We start from the raw sequence: 14,855 nt of genomic DNA on the forward strand, positions 1-14,855 counted from the left end.
ACAGATCCAGGGTCAGATTCGGAAAACTGACCTAATAACAGTTGAGGGCCAGGCAACTTCATCATTTTGACCAATATTTACCATCCGAAAGGTATGATAAAAAAATGATAAAAAGGCACCTCTCACTGTGTTACAAATCCAATGCAGCAGCTGAAAATAATTTATAAAGTGCACAAAGGTATAAAGCTTTCATTTTTCATTAAAAAGTGTATTGTCCTGCATGTGTTTATTGGCAACATATACAGGATCAAACATAAGGGGAAGACACTTTATCCAAAACAAACATCTAAAGAAAATAAAACAATTTTGGGTCAGTCAATACTTAATGTGGTCATTCCACAAAAAACTATTGTGTCAATTTTCTTTAAAAATAAAATAAAAATAACAGGCCAAAAACATGACACAAAAACCATAGTCAAATGTATGATCTCATATGTTTCAAAGTCTTTAGTTACTTCTACGCTGATAGGTTGGTTTTTGTTTATTCGAAACAGGGCTTTTGCTTGGGAATAGTACATTGCGGCAATATTTCAGAACTGTATTTGGACCACAGCTGGGCTTACACTCAGGAACTGTAGTCAGGTAGAGAAGCCAATAGCAAGCTATAGAACACACACAGTGGAGAGATGTCAGCCATAGTATTAAACACTGACACATAGTAACTGACAGCCTGAATGACACCCTAACTACTAGAAAGATGGTCTCACAGTTATCAACTCTTCCACAAAATGGGATTGCAGAACAGTGTACACCTCGCTCAATAATATCTGTACACACCATATATCCCTCCTAATCTACGACCTCGCCCTCATCCATTCTCTAACCAGCACTTCCTTTCATTCATTCACTCCCAATCCGTCTCCCTCCCCGTCTTAAGTCAAGTCACCACACAATAACAGGCAGTCAGTCAGCCATACAAGGCTGGGTTGGGGTTGTGAATGCATCTGTGAGAGGGGTAGAATCACCCCTGACCTTTGCATGTCTCTGGTGCACGAGGTAACAATGCGCTTCACCACTGATCCAGGATCAGATAACTCCCAACCCTAACCATTATGAGGATGAACAACTATCAGACCCTGGGTCAGTGGTAAGGGATCCTTCTGCCTCCTCAGCTCTCTAGTGATGTTCTCCCTTCAGTCATCAGTGCTCTCCAGCACACTCTGGCTCAGAGCCAGGTCCCAGTAGTGTTCTGTCCCGTGCTTCTTAAAGTGTTCTCTAGCCATGTTCTCTGTAGGACACTGCTTAAACTTCATCTCCCCGTAGTTACGCTCCTTAGCCGTGCCCTGGGAGAAGGGAGGAGAGGGGACAGATGGAGGCAGGAGAGAAAACAGCAGGGGGAGAAAGAGAAAGACAAGGTTAGATCAGTCTATACTGTGTTTCCAATCAATCCATTTTAAAGAAGCCAGTTGTCCAAGATGAACATGATTAGTATATGAAGCATGCATTACACTCCTGGAGCGTTAGTGAAATAAGATGTAATGGTTAACCACTCACCTCCCAGACCAGGCTGCATCTGTTGTTCTTCTTGGTCTCATCGTCTGCATCTGGATCTGACAGACAGAGGAGAAAGGAAAAGGATTCAGAACCGCAACAACTACAGTGAAGTATTATGTAATATAAACAGTAAGACATACAGCGTGGATCATCAACTAGATTCAGCTATGGGCCCATTTTTTCTTGAGCAGATGGTCAGGGGGGCAGAACATAATTACAAATCATTTGCAAATTGGCCGCAAGAAGCCCATACAGATATAACAATCATTTCAAACCATGCTTACATTTTTATATGATCACATACAGTGGCAAGAAAAAGTATGTGAACCCTTTGGAATTACCTAGATTTCTGCATTAATTGATCATCAAATTTGATCTGATCTTCACCTAAGTCACAACAATAGACAGTGTGCTTAAACTAATAAAACAAATTGTATTTTTCTTGTCTATATTGAATACATAATTTAAACATTCACAGTGTAGGTTGGAAAAGGTATGTGAACTCCTAGGCTAATGACTTCTCCAAAAGCTAATTGGAGTCAGGAGTCAGCTAACCTGGAGTCCAATCAATGAAACGAGAGTAGAGATGTTGGTTAGAGCTGCCTTTCCCTATAAACAACACTCACAAAATTTGAGTTTGCTATTCACAAGCATTGCCTGATGTAAACCATGCCTCGAACAAAAGATTTCAGAAACCTAAGATGAAGAATTGTTGACTTGTATAAAGCTGGAAAGGATTACAAAAGTATCTCTAAAAGCCTTGATGTTCATCAGTCCACGGTAAGACAAATTGTCTATAAATGGAGAAAGTTCAGTACTGTTGCTACTCTCCCTAGGAGTGGCCGTCCTGCAAAGATGACTGCAAGAGCACAGTGCAGTGAGGTTAAGAAGAATCCTAGAGTGTCAGCTAAAGACTTACAGAAATCTCTGGAACATGCTAACATCTCTGTTGACAAGTCTACGATACGTAAAACACTAAACAAGAACGGTGTTCATGGGAGGACACCACGGAAGAAGCCACTGCTGTCCAAAAAAAACATTGCTGCACGTCTGCAAAAGTGCACCTGGATGTTTCACAGCGCTACTGGCAAAATATTATGTGGAGAGAGGAAACTACAGTTGAGTTGTTTGGAAGGATCACACAACACTGTGGAGAAGAAAAAAAAAGGCACAGCACACCAACATCAAAACCTCATCCTAACTGTAAAGTATGGTGGAGGGAGCATCATGGTTTGGGGCTGCTTTGCTGGCTGCTTCAGGGCCTGGACAGCTTGCTATCATCAACAGAAAAATGAATTCCCAAGTTTATCAAGACATTTTGCAGGAGAATGTTAGGCTGTCTGCCAATTGAAGCTCAACAGAAGTTGGGTGATGCAACAGGACAACGACCCAAAACACAGAAGTAAATCATCAACAGAAGGGCTTCAACAGAAGAAAATACGACTTCTGGAGCGGCCCAGTCAGAGTCCTGACCTCAACCCGATTGAGATGCTGTGGCATGACCTCAAGAGAGCAGTTCACACCAGACATCCCAAGAATATTGCTGAACTGAAACAGTTTTGTAAAGAGGAATGGCCCAAAATTCCTCCTGACCTTTGTGCAGGTCTGATCCACAACTACAGAAAACGTTTGGTTGAGGTTATTGCTGCCAAAAGGAGGGTTAACCAGTGATTAAATCCAAGGGATCAGATACTTTTCCCACCCTGCACTGTGAATGTTAACACGGTGTGTTCAATAAAGACATGAAAACGTATCAGTTTGTGTGTTATTAGTTTAAGCAGACTGTGTTTGTCTATTGTTGTGACCTAGATGAAGATCAGATCAAAAATCTGTGACCAATTTATTTAGAAATCCAGGCATTTCAAAAGGGTTCAAATACTTTGCCACTGTATACATCTCGTATGTTGGAATACTTTGGAACAGATTAAATGACAATCACTTGGAGTTGATTTGTTGCTGTTTTTAGTATGAGCCAGTCAGTTGTGTTGTGACACGGTAGGGGGGGTATACAGAAGATAGCCCTATTTAGTAAAAGGCAAAGAGAAACGACAGTCCATCATAACTTGAATGTCAGTCAATACAGAAATTAAGAACTTTCAAAGTTTCAAGTGCAGTCGCAAAAACCATCAAGCGCTATGATGAAACTGGCTCTCATGAGGACCGCCACAGGAAAGGAAGACCCAGAGTGACCTCTGCTGCAGAGCATAAGTTCATTAGAGTTACCAGCCTCAGAAATTGCAGCCCAAATAAATGCTTCAAAGATTTCAGGTAACAGACACATCTCAACATCAGCTGTTCAGAGGAGACTGAATGAATCAGGCCTTCATGGTTACATTGCTGCAAAGAAACCACTAATTTGAGTTTTTTTGTTCCAACCGCCGTGTCTTTGAGACGCAGATTAGGTGAACAGATGATCTCCGCATGTGTGGTTCCCACCTTGAAGCATGGAGGAGGAGGTGTGATGGTGCTTTGCTGGTGACACTTAGGTGCTTTGCTGGTGACATTTAGAATTCACAGCACAGCATGGCTACCACAGATTTCTGCAGCATTACACCATCCCATCTGGTTTGGACTTAGTGGGACAATGACCCAACACACCTCCAGGCTGTGTAAGGACTATTTGACCAAGAAGGAGAGTGATGGAGTGCTGTATCAGATGACCTGGCCTCCACAATCACCCGACCTCAACCCAATTGAGATGGTTTGGGATGAGTTGGACAGCAGAGTGAAGGAAAAGCAGGCAACAAGTGCTCAGTGGAAACTCCTTCAAGACTGTTGGAAAAGCATACCTCATGAAGCTGGTTGAGAGAATGCCAAGAGTGTGCAAAGCTGTCATCAAGGCAAAGGGTAGCTACTTTGAAGAATCTAAGACTTAAAATATATTTTGATTTGTTTAACCTGTTGGGTCTAGGGGGCAGCATTTGCACGTCTGGATAAAAAAAATGTACCCGATTTAATCTGGTTACTAATCCTACCCAGTAACTAGAATATGCATATACTTATTATATATGGATAGAAAACTCTAAAGTTTCTAAAACTGTTTGAATGGTGTCTGTGAGTATAACAGAACTCATTTGGCAGGCAAAACCCTGAGACATTTTCTGACAGGAAGTGGATACCTGATGTGTTGTATTGACTTTAAACCTATCCCATTGAAAAACACAGGGGCTTAGGAATATTTTGGCACTTCCTATTGCTTCCACTAGATGTCACCAGCCTTTACAAAGTGTTTTGAGTCTTCTGGAGGGAGATCTGACCGAACAAGAGCCATGGAACGATGACGTCCCATTAGACACCTGGCGCGCGAGTTCATGTTGGGTACCCTCGTTCCAATACGTTATAAAAGAGTATGCATTCGTCCACCTTGAATATTATTCATGTTCTGGTTAAAAAAGGCCCTAATGATTTATGCTATACAACGTTTGACATGTTTGAACGAACGGAAATATATTTTTTCCCCTCGTTCATGACGAGAAGTCCGGCTGGCTTACATCATGTGCTAACGAGACGGAGATTTTTGGACATAAATGATGAGCTTTTTTGAACAAAACTACATTCGTTATGGACCTGTGATACCTGGAAGTGACATCTGATGAAGAGAATCAAAGGTAATGGATTATTTACATAGTATTTTCGATTTTAGATCTCCCCAACATGACGTCTAGTCTGTATCGCAACGCGTATTTTTCTGGGCGCAGTGCTCAGATTATTGCAAAGTGTGATTTCCCAGTAAGGTTATTTTTAAATCTGGCAAGTTGATTGCGTTCAAGAGATGTAAATCTATAATTCTTTAAATGACAATATAATATTTTACCAATGTTTTCTAATTTTAATTATTTAATTTCTGACGCTGACTTGACTGCCGGTTATTGGAGGGAAACGATTTCCTCAACATCAATGCCATAGTAAAACGCTGTTTTTGGATATAAATATGAACTTGATAGAACTAAAAATGCATGCATTGTCTAACATAATGTCCTAGGAGTGTCATCTGATGGAGATTGTAAAAGGTTAGTGCATCATTTTAGCTGGTTTTATGGTTTTATGGTTTTGGTGACCCTGTCTTTGACTTGACAAAACATTACACACAACTCTTGTAAATGTACTGTCCTAACATACTCTAAATTTATGCTTTCGCCGTAAAACCTTTTTGAAATCGTAAAACGTGGTTAGATTAAGGAGATGTTTATCTTTCAAATGGTGTAAAATAGTTGTATTTTTGAAAAATTTGAATTTTGACATTTATTTGGATTCAAATTTGCACGCTAGCGTCCCACCTAGCCCCAAGAGGTTAACACTTTTTTGGTTACTACATTATTCCATGTGTTATTTCATAGTTGTGATGTCTTCACTATTATTTTGCCATGTAGAAAATATTACAAATAAAAGAAAAACCCTTGAATGAGTAGGTGTCCCAACTTTTGACTGGTACTGTACATATAAATTAAATTCTCACCATCTCTCTTGGAGTTGTGTTCTTCCCATTTGATTCTGTTCAACATGAGCCTCTTGAACTTCTTCTGGGCTTTGGGACCTGAGAGAACAGTACATGCATGCTCAGTCATGTAGTTAACTCTGGGCTAAAGAAGAACCCATTCACAGCAACAAGTCATAAGAAATGTTATGAGATTTTCATGAGTAATTCATGGTAATTAAAGGCAGCTTGAATGGTTCAGACTCAGTGAAAGTAGACCCCATTTAAAGAGACTAATATGGACCCTCTCCTCCCCCCCTCCATCCACCCCTCTCTCACCTCCCTCCACCACCACCATGTTGACGTCTCGGTGTAGCACCACGGTGCCCGTCAGGTACAGCTGGTTGGCGTTAGCTTCCACCTTAAACTTCTTAGCCGGGTTGTGGAGGTTACGGATCCTGAGGGAAAGCGAGGGGGTGAACGAGCAAGTACGAATGAGTAGGAAAGGCACACGGACACACTAAGCCGTAAATAGTTACATGTGCACAGAGACTTACCTAAACACTATAACATGCACACAAAACCTTACGCTATCCGGAGACAAACCCTAACTCACCTATAGACTGAGATGTGAACTCCAAGACTCAGGTCCTCTTTCAGCTTCTTCACCTTCTTCTCTTTTCTCTGCTCAGTTGTGAGCTTCCGGGCTGCATTGGCCTCCTCATGGGCCCTGAGGACAAACACACAGACAGCTGGTTATGTTGTGAGAGATGTCATATGGAGGGAGAGGACAGAAATGGTGAGTCAGGAAGTGGGTGAAATAGGAGCAGTGATAGATGGGAGGCAGAAAAGAGGAGGGGGGAGGGAGAGCGAGGAGAAATTGGTTAATAGATGAGGGAGGGGGTAAGAGAAAGAGGGGACAATACAGAGAGAAATGTGTAGTGGTTTGACTTACTTCTGTCTCTTGGCCATCTGTGCTCTGACGTGGGCCTCTACCTTAGTGGGATCCTGTACTGCCTCCGTACCCAGCACTCTCATTAGGTTAGAGATGCGCACTGAAACGGGGAAGAGAGGAATACAGGCCTCAAACAGGACTACCACTAAGTAAAACTTCAAATTGAAAAGAAAAGCAGCCTTACTTCAACAGCCCTGATCTCTATCCTACCTTTAGGTTCTGGGGGGGGCATGAGCCCCAGTCGGACCTTCTCCTGTAGCTCTTTCTGTCCCTCCCTGCGAGTCTGTCTCCTCAGCTTCTTCTGTTCCTTCTTCGTCAGGTACACTCCCAGAGTCACTCCTGGCTTGTCTGTGTCCACTGGAGAGAGGGAGACCAACACTTAGAGCAGCCTTCTCAAGCTGAACAGTAATCTACGCCTCTCGGTCAGGTTGTCAACAAGGCGGCATGGCGCGTCATTCAGAAACATACATCTCTTTTCCATAAAATATGTTTGAATTTTCAAACTAGTTTTCATCTGGAAGGCAGATAAAGGGTTTCAATCAAAACCAATCCCTTTGTCATGTGAAAACAGAATCGTAGTCATTACTCCACACGCTTAATTAGGTCACTTTTGTTTTGAGCCGACTTCGCCGTGGGCTTTGAACAGGTCCACTGGGTCACACCTGGGCGGCAGCCCCGTTCCAAATCGAACGCAGTCAACTTTCAGCCCGTGCAAAACACGCCTACACGGGCGGCCGGGTGAGATGAATCTAACCCCTGACTAATATCCAGGAGCCCTTTTTGGGACCTTGACATAAAAGTAACATCAAAGAAGGGATGTGTGTGGTTACCCGGGGGGCTGATCTGAGCAGGGTGCTCCACCAGGTTTGTGACTCCAAACAACTCCATCGTCACAAAATTGGTCTCTGTGGATCTGAGAGAGAAGAGATGTGATCAGCTCAAAAAGAAATCTGGAAAATGGTGGAGAGAGGACTTTCATGACAATTCTTCAAAAGGTATACAACTTGGATATAGATGTTAGGATGACTATATTGAGCTAGTAAAGTGGAGATTAAATGTGTAAAGACTCACAGGTCAATGTTGGAGGGGAGGATGTATGAGTCCCACCACTCAATGATGGGCACCTGCCCGTCTCCCAGCATCTTCTTGGGGGCAAAGAGGGCCAGCTTGGTGGAGGCCTGGATCCCTGTCTTCTTGGCTGCCTGGGCGATCTCTGTCTGCAGCTTCTCCAACTGGGCCTGGACAGGGGACGGAGGTGGTTTTGGTTGTTTCATTTCCATTTTGCAGTTCATTTTACACTCTACAAATCGTTTTTTCCTCTCGGTGTATTGATCAATTGTTGTGAAACGCTTTCAAAATAATAAAAGGCTATGGTGAGAGGTGGAAGGTGATGGGTCAGGGGTCAGATTTGGTACCTTAGTTCTGATCCTCTGGGCGATCTTCTCAAAGCGTCCCTGCTCGTGGAACTTGAAGCCCTTCTTGGCTCGCTGGGCGGGTGCTATGTTAACACGCCCGTCAAAGTAGATAGTGGACTCCAGGTCCTCGCCAGGCTTCTCCTTCAACTGCTGACGGAACTGCTCCCTCTTCACCGCACGGATATTAGCTGTGGACGGAGAGGAGACGAACGAACACAGTCAGATATTAGCTGTGGACGGAGAGGAGACGAACGAACACAGTCAGATATTAGCTGTGGACAGAGAGGAGACGAACGAACACAGTCAGATATTAGCTGTGGACAGAGAGGAGACGAACGAACAGTCAGATATTAGCTGTGGACAGAGAGGAGACGAACGAACAGTCAGATATTAGCTGTGGACAGAGAGGAGACGAACGAACAGTCAGATATTAGCTGTGGACGGAGAGGAGACGAACGAACACAGTCAGATATTAGCTGTGGACGGAGAGGAGATGAATGAACAGTCAGATATTAGCTGTGGATGGGGAGGAGATTAATGAACAGTCAGATATTAGCTGTGGATGGAGAGGAGACGAACGAACACAGTCAGATATTAGCTGTGGACGGAGAGGAGACGAACGAACACAGTCAGATATTAGCTGTGGACGAAGAGGAGATGGATGGAGAGGAGATGAATGAACAGTCAGACAGGTGACTGAAGATCAGGGAATAGAGCATGCTGATTGTGACAGTAGAGGAGAGTTGTACCTTTGAGCGTGGGCATGCGGTGTGTTAGCTCCACCTCGTTGCCGCTGGCATCCACGGTCCGACCCATATCATCCAGAATCAGAGGAGCCGGCTTGTTTGACTCACGGGCCTCCGCCACCTTCCTACACCCAACACACACACAAACTCAGATGACATACATGTGTTAAGCCTCCCTGTAGTATGACATGTATTTGTGGAAGTGTCTGAAGTCGGGTCTGTGGTGTATGCTATACTCACGGTGGTGCTATCCCCATGGCGTGTAGGTTGGCCAGCGCCACCAGGTTATGAGGTCCTCCAGTGTTAACAATGGCTCCCAGTATACCAGGCTTCATGGCTAACTGCGACTGGATGCGGGCCTGCAGCTCTGCAGCCTTCCTAGCCTTCTCGATGGCATCGTTCATGAAAGTAGCTGCCTGGGAGGGAGCGATGGACTGGGCAGAGCCCGAGGAGGGGGCAGAGGGAGCAGGGAGAAGACGAGAGGCAAAAGGGGGGTCTGGCTGGGGAGTGGGCAGGGGCAGCCTCTGGAGGGAGACAGGAGATTGTTATAAGACCGTAATAACACAAGTCCACAATATCTGTCAGACATCTACACTTTTCATTTATAAGGAGGAGAAAAGACAGCCAATCCTTCAAGAGAGGGAGAGAGTGGAGGAAGAGTAGTCTCACCTGCTGGGAAGACACTGGGACGAAGCTCAGCTGTTTCTTCCTCTCCTCTATCTGTCTGGTGGCAGCCTCCATCATCTGTTTGATCTGAGGACAGAGAGAGAGAATGAACACATTGATTCATTTCACAAGGATCGTGACACGTCTGTATGTGAAGCAGGATCTTGGTACATGTGTGTTTCATTGGGGAAACAGTGTGTATGTGAGTCTGTGTGTGTGTGTGTGTGTCTACCTGTATCTTAGTGAGCATGCCAGGGCTCTCAGTAGGGGGTGCAGGTAGGACCTCTGGTTCCTCCACCTCCTCGAAGCGGGGGACACGTTTCCTCTTCACCGGCACACCATCTCCTGCCTCGGGGACGTCCCGCCTCGCACCCACCTCCACCTCATCACCAAACACATCCTGGGGGAACATCAGTAGGCGGCAATGTCCTGAGGCTTAGCCAGAGGCACAGCCAAGCAATCTAACCAATGCAATGAGTAATTTAAACAACCTCCTGGGGAATATCCACTCACTGTTTCCTGCTCCCAGGGAGATATGTATGACACTAACATAATAAAGATCAAGCCTTGAGACAATGACTTTCTGTAGATAAACGAGTTACTGAGTTGAAATCTCTGATAATGGTAGAAACTCACCTAGCCTATTGTTTACACCCATTCAATCCCTTCCGATATCTGTCCCATCTCCATGGTCTAAACATGTAGGTAGCTACTGGTTACAACCTACAGGTTAATGTGTTCCATCTCTATGGGCTAGAGACATGTAGATAGCTACTGGTTACAGGCTACAGGTTAATGTGTTCCATCTCTATGGTCTAGACATGTAGGTAGCTACTGGTTACAACTTACAGGTTAAAACCTGTTGGGGCTAGGGGGCAGTATTTGCACGGCCGGATAAAAAACGTACCCGATTTAAACTGGTTACTACTCTTGCCCAGAAACGAGAATATGCATATAATTAGTAGATCTGGATATAAAACCCTCTAAAGTTTCTAAAACTGTTTGAATGGTGTCTGTGAGTATAACAGAACTCAAATGGCAGGCCAAAACCTGAGAAGATTCCATACAGGAAGTGCCCTGTCTGACAATTTGTTGTCCTTCAGTTGCATCTCTATCGAAAATACAGCATCTCTGCTGTAACGTGATATTTTCTAAGCCTTCCACTGGCTCTCAGAAGGCGCCAGAAAGTGTAATGGGGTGTCTGCAGTCTCTGGGCGAAGTACAGCAGCTCTGTTTGTGAGTGGTCAGCCTGGGAACAGTGAGACTGAGAAGCGCGTTCATGAGAATTCTCCATTCTTTTCTTTCAGCCTTTGAATGAATACAACGTCGCCCGGTTGGAATATTATTGCTATTTTACGAGAAAAATTGCATAAAAATTGATTTTAAACAGTGTTTGACATGCTTCGAAGTACGGTAATGGAATATTTTGTTCACGAAATGCGCTCGCGCGTCACCCTTCGGATAGTTACCTGAACGCACGAACAAAACCGCGGTATTTGGATATAACTATGGATTATTTGGAACCAAAACAACATTTGTTGTTGAAGTAGAAGTCCTGGGAGTGCATTCTGACAAAGAACAGCAAAGGTAATCCAATTTTTCTAATAGTAATTCTGAGTTTAGGTTGCCCCAAACTTGGTCGGTGTCAAATTAGCTAGCCTGTGATGGCCGAGCTATGAACTCAGAATATTGCAAAATGTGCTTTCGCCGAAAAGCTATTCTAAAATCTGGCATAGCGTTTGTATAAAGGAGTTCTGTATCTATAATTCTTAACATAATGTTATGTATTTTGTCAACGTTTATCATGAGTAATTTAGTAAATTCACCGGAAGTTTTCAGTGGGTATGCTAGTTCTGAACATCACATGCTAATGTAAAAAGCTGGTTTTTGATATACATATGAACTTGATTGAACAAAACATGCATGTATTGTATAACAATGTCCTAGGAGTGTCATCTGATGAAGATCATCAAAGGTTAGTGCTGCATTTAGCTGTGGTTTTGGTTTTTGTGACATATATGCTTGCTTTGAAAATGGCTGTGTGATTATTTTTGGCAGGGTACTCTCCTGACATAATCTAATGTTTTGCTTTCGCTGTAAAGCCTTTTTGAAATCGGACAACGTGGTTAGATTAACGAGAGTCTTATCTTTAAAATGGTGTAAAATAGTCCTATGTTTGAGAAACTGAAGTTATAGCATTTGAGGTATTTGTATTTCACGCCACGCGATTCCACTGGCTGTTGACTAGGGTGGGACGCAAATGTCCCACTGGCCCAGAGAGGTTAATGTGTTCCATCTCTATGGTCTAGACATGTAGATAGCTACTGGTTACAACCTACAGGTTAATGTGTTCCATCTCTATGGTCTAGACATGTAGATAGCTACTGGTTACAGGCTAATGTGTTCCATCTCTATGGTCTAGACATGTAGGTAGCTACTGGTTACAACTTACAGGTTAATGTGTTCCATCTCTATGGTCTAGACATGTAGATAGCTACTGGTTACAGGCTACAGGTTAACGTGGAACGTGTGGTACAACTGCAGCAGTGTGTGTTGAGGTCTACCTTCAGGTCTCTCTTGCGGTTCCTCTCCCCAGCACCCTTGTTCCCACGGGAATTGCGGCTCTCCTCCAGGGCCTCGAATAGTCTCTCCACGAACCCACCGGCAGACTCATCCAGGAATGGACGCAGCTGGTCTGATGGGTCAAAGGTTAGGAGTCATGGGTCAAATACAACATTTAAAGATTGCTGAACAGTTATCAGTTTGAGTCAGACCCCCCAAAAAAAACAGACGTTCTGGAATAATAGGCTAACAAAACAGACGAGTACAACACAGCTTTACTGCCATCATTTCAGTGTAACAATGTCACACACCAACTGCCCTCATAATCCCCCTCTCACACACCTGTAGTCTTCCTCTTGTCCAGGCCCTTGCCTACACAGTGCAGGGCCGCAGTGACGACAGTAGGCTCAGAGAAACCCAGCACCTTCTTCACGGTCCGTTCCACCCAGGGCCGCAGCTCCTCCACCTCCCGTTTAGGAAGAGACATCGTCTACAACACAATGGTAGTCGGTAAACAAATACACACAGAAATATACAAAACTTCTTAGCTAGCCAAGCAGTTAGCGTTAACCTTAGTGGCATGGATAGGTGACCAGCAAAGTTGATAAACAGACCAACGTCACGTGTATCTGCCCAGATAACGTTTTCTAGTTAAGTTAGCAACTAAAAGTTATGGTTAGTTTGCTTGTTAAGTTAAACACTTTGTGTTTTTGTTTCCCTTGCCTGTTCACATTTCACCTGTCAACACAGATGTTTGCCAGTGTTGGCTAGCTAACTAGTTAGGGCTCAACTACTAGCTAACTTGCTAGCTATGTCTCAACTACTAGCTAGCATTGAACTCTTGTAGCTAGCTAGAAAGCTGCAACAGTCTGATTCCCCCGTGCGGTGAGATCAACTTACCAACCAGACGATTTCGTCCTTAACAGGTAAATATATCCTCTTATATCAATTATATTCTAAAACATTAATATTAAAAGATTGAAATACATAATAAATCCAAGCCGCTGTGAACAAACTTTCTGTTAGCGCGGCGTTCACACGACGTTCTGAATTCAGAACCCGGAAGCGGAAACACGTGAGGTATCTTCTTCTACTGTTAGTACTTGTTCGTTGTTGCCGCCTATCGTAAATCAATCATAAAATAAACACGTGAATAATAGTTTTTATTTATTTAACTAGTCAAGTCAGTTAAGAACACATTCTAATTGACAATGACGGCCTACCAAAATGCCTCCTGCGGGGACGGGGGCTGGGATTAAACATGTACAATAAAATATAGGACAAAACACATCACGACAAGAGAGACACCACAACACTAAACAAAGACCTAAAACAACAACATAGCATGGCAGCAACACATGAAAACACAACATGGTAGCAGCACAAAACATGGTACAAACATTATTGGGCACAGACAACAGCACAAAGGGCAAGAAGGTAGAGACAACAATACATAACGCGAAGCAGCCACAACTGTCAGTAAGCGTGTCCAAAATGTAGTCTTTGAATGAAGAGATGGCGATATAACGGTCCAGTTTGAGTGTTTTTGTGCAGCTTGTTCCAGTCGGTAGCTGCAGCGAACTGAAAAGAGGAGCGACCAAGGGATGTGTGTGCTTTGGGACCTTTAACAGAACGTGACTGGCAGAACTGGTGTTGTATGTGGAGGATGAGGGATGTAGTAGGTATCTCAGATATGGGGGGTGAGGCCAAAGACAACAAAAAGAGCCTATGCTGCAGGCAGAGTACTTTCATCAAAATACAGATTTTCCAGAGGTAGTCTACAATTTTACCACTCACCGTGCATTTGACACAGATGATTGTCTTGTAGCAGTTTGTCACTTGAGTACAAGAGTGTGTTCAGTTCAATTGAACCTTTGCTACGTTTCGTATAGATTTGTACTGAACGGCACGTTCCCCCAAAACGTTCAAATCAAATGTGTCACATGCTTCGTAAACAACAGGTGTGGAATAACAGTGACATTCTTTCTTACGGGCCCTTCCCAACAATACAGAGAGAAATAATAGAAAATTAAAACACGTAATAATAAAAGTCATAATAGATACTCAATGGGTAACGATAACTTGGCTATACTACATTAGTACCGAGTCGATATTCAGGGATATAAGGTCATTGAGGTAGATATGTACATAATGTATAATAGGAATAAAGGGACAGATAGTAAACAGTAGCAGCAGCGTTGGCTATGTGATAAGTCAAAATAAGTTAGTGCAAAAAGGGGCAATGCAGATAGTCTGGGTAGCTATTTGATTAACTATTTAGCAGTCTTGTGGCTGGAGTCTTTGGCCGTTTTTATTGAACAGACTTTGAGGTACGTTTGCTCCGTTTTTGTTGGTTTGGCTTAAGGCAATGAGTGACGTATTTAAATCGAAGCCAAGCATTTTCATCCACAACCCCTCCCCGTATTTTAATTTTTGTCGTTCAGTATTCCCGTTTCCGTTTAATTGAACGTTACTCTACTTTGTTTCGTACTGAACGCAGCCCAGTAGTAGGCAACTCTACTTTATTGCAATTTGGATTGTCGGCCACCAGTCGGGAGTAGAGTGACGTTATAGGCTACAGCCTAGGTCGGCCGTGTCAATTG

General features: G+C 43.5%; 1 protein-coding gene across 1 annotated transcript; it reads right to left on the bottom strand.

Annotated features, from left to right (window-relative positions):
• Positions 1-209: 209 nt before the first annotated feature.
• Positions 210-13,336, bottom strand: LOC106591979 (U4/U6 small nuclear ribonucleoprotein Prp3). The gene is made up of 17 exons (XM_045699208.1): positions 13,153-13,336; positions 12,595-12,742; positions 12,255-12,385; positions 9,923-10,090; positions 9,694-9,777; positions 9,265-9,548; positions 9,028-9,149; positions 8,279-8,466; positions 7,935-8,101; positions 7,694-7,776; positions 7,074-7,220; positions 6,864-6,963; positions 6,525-6,638; positions 6,248-6,366; positions 5,951-6,028; positions 1,495-1,550; positions 210-1,283 (listed from the first exon to the last, which is right to left on the bottom strand). Exons 2-17 carry the CDS (start codon positions 12,737-12,739, stop codon positions 1,134-1,136), a joined length of 2,136 nt encoding a protein of 711 aa, XP_045555164.1. The 5' UTR covers positions 12,740-12,742; positions 13,153-13,336; the 3' UTR covers positions 210-1,133.
• Between the last annotated feature and the right edge of the window lie 1,519 nt (positions 13,337-14,855).

Source organism: Salmo salar, chromosome ssa02 (assembly GCF_905237065.1).
Source record: "Salmo salar chromosome ssa02, Ssal_v3.1, whole genome shotgun sequence".
NCBI classification, from domain to species: Eukaryota; Metazoa; Chordata; class Actinopteri; order Salmoniformes; family Salmonidae; genus Salmo; species Salmo salar.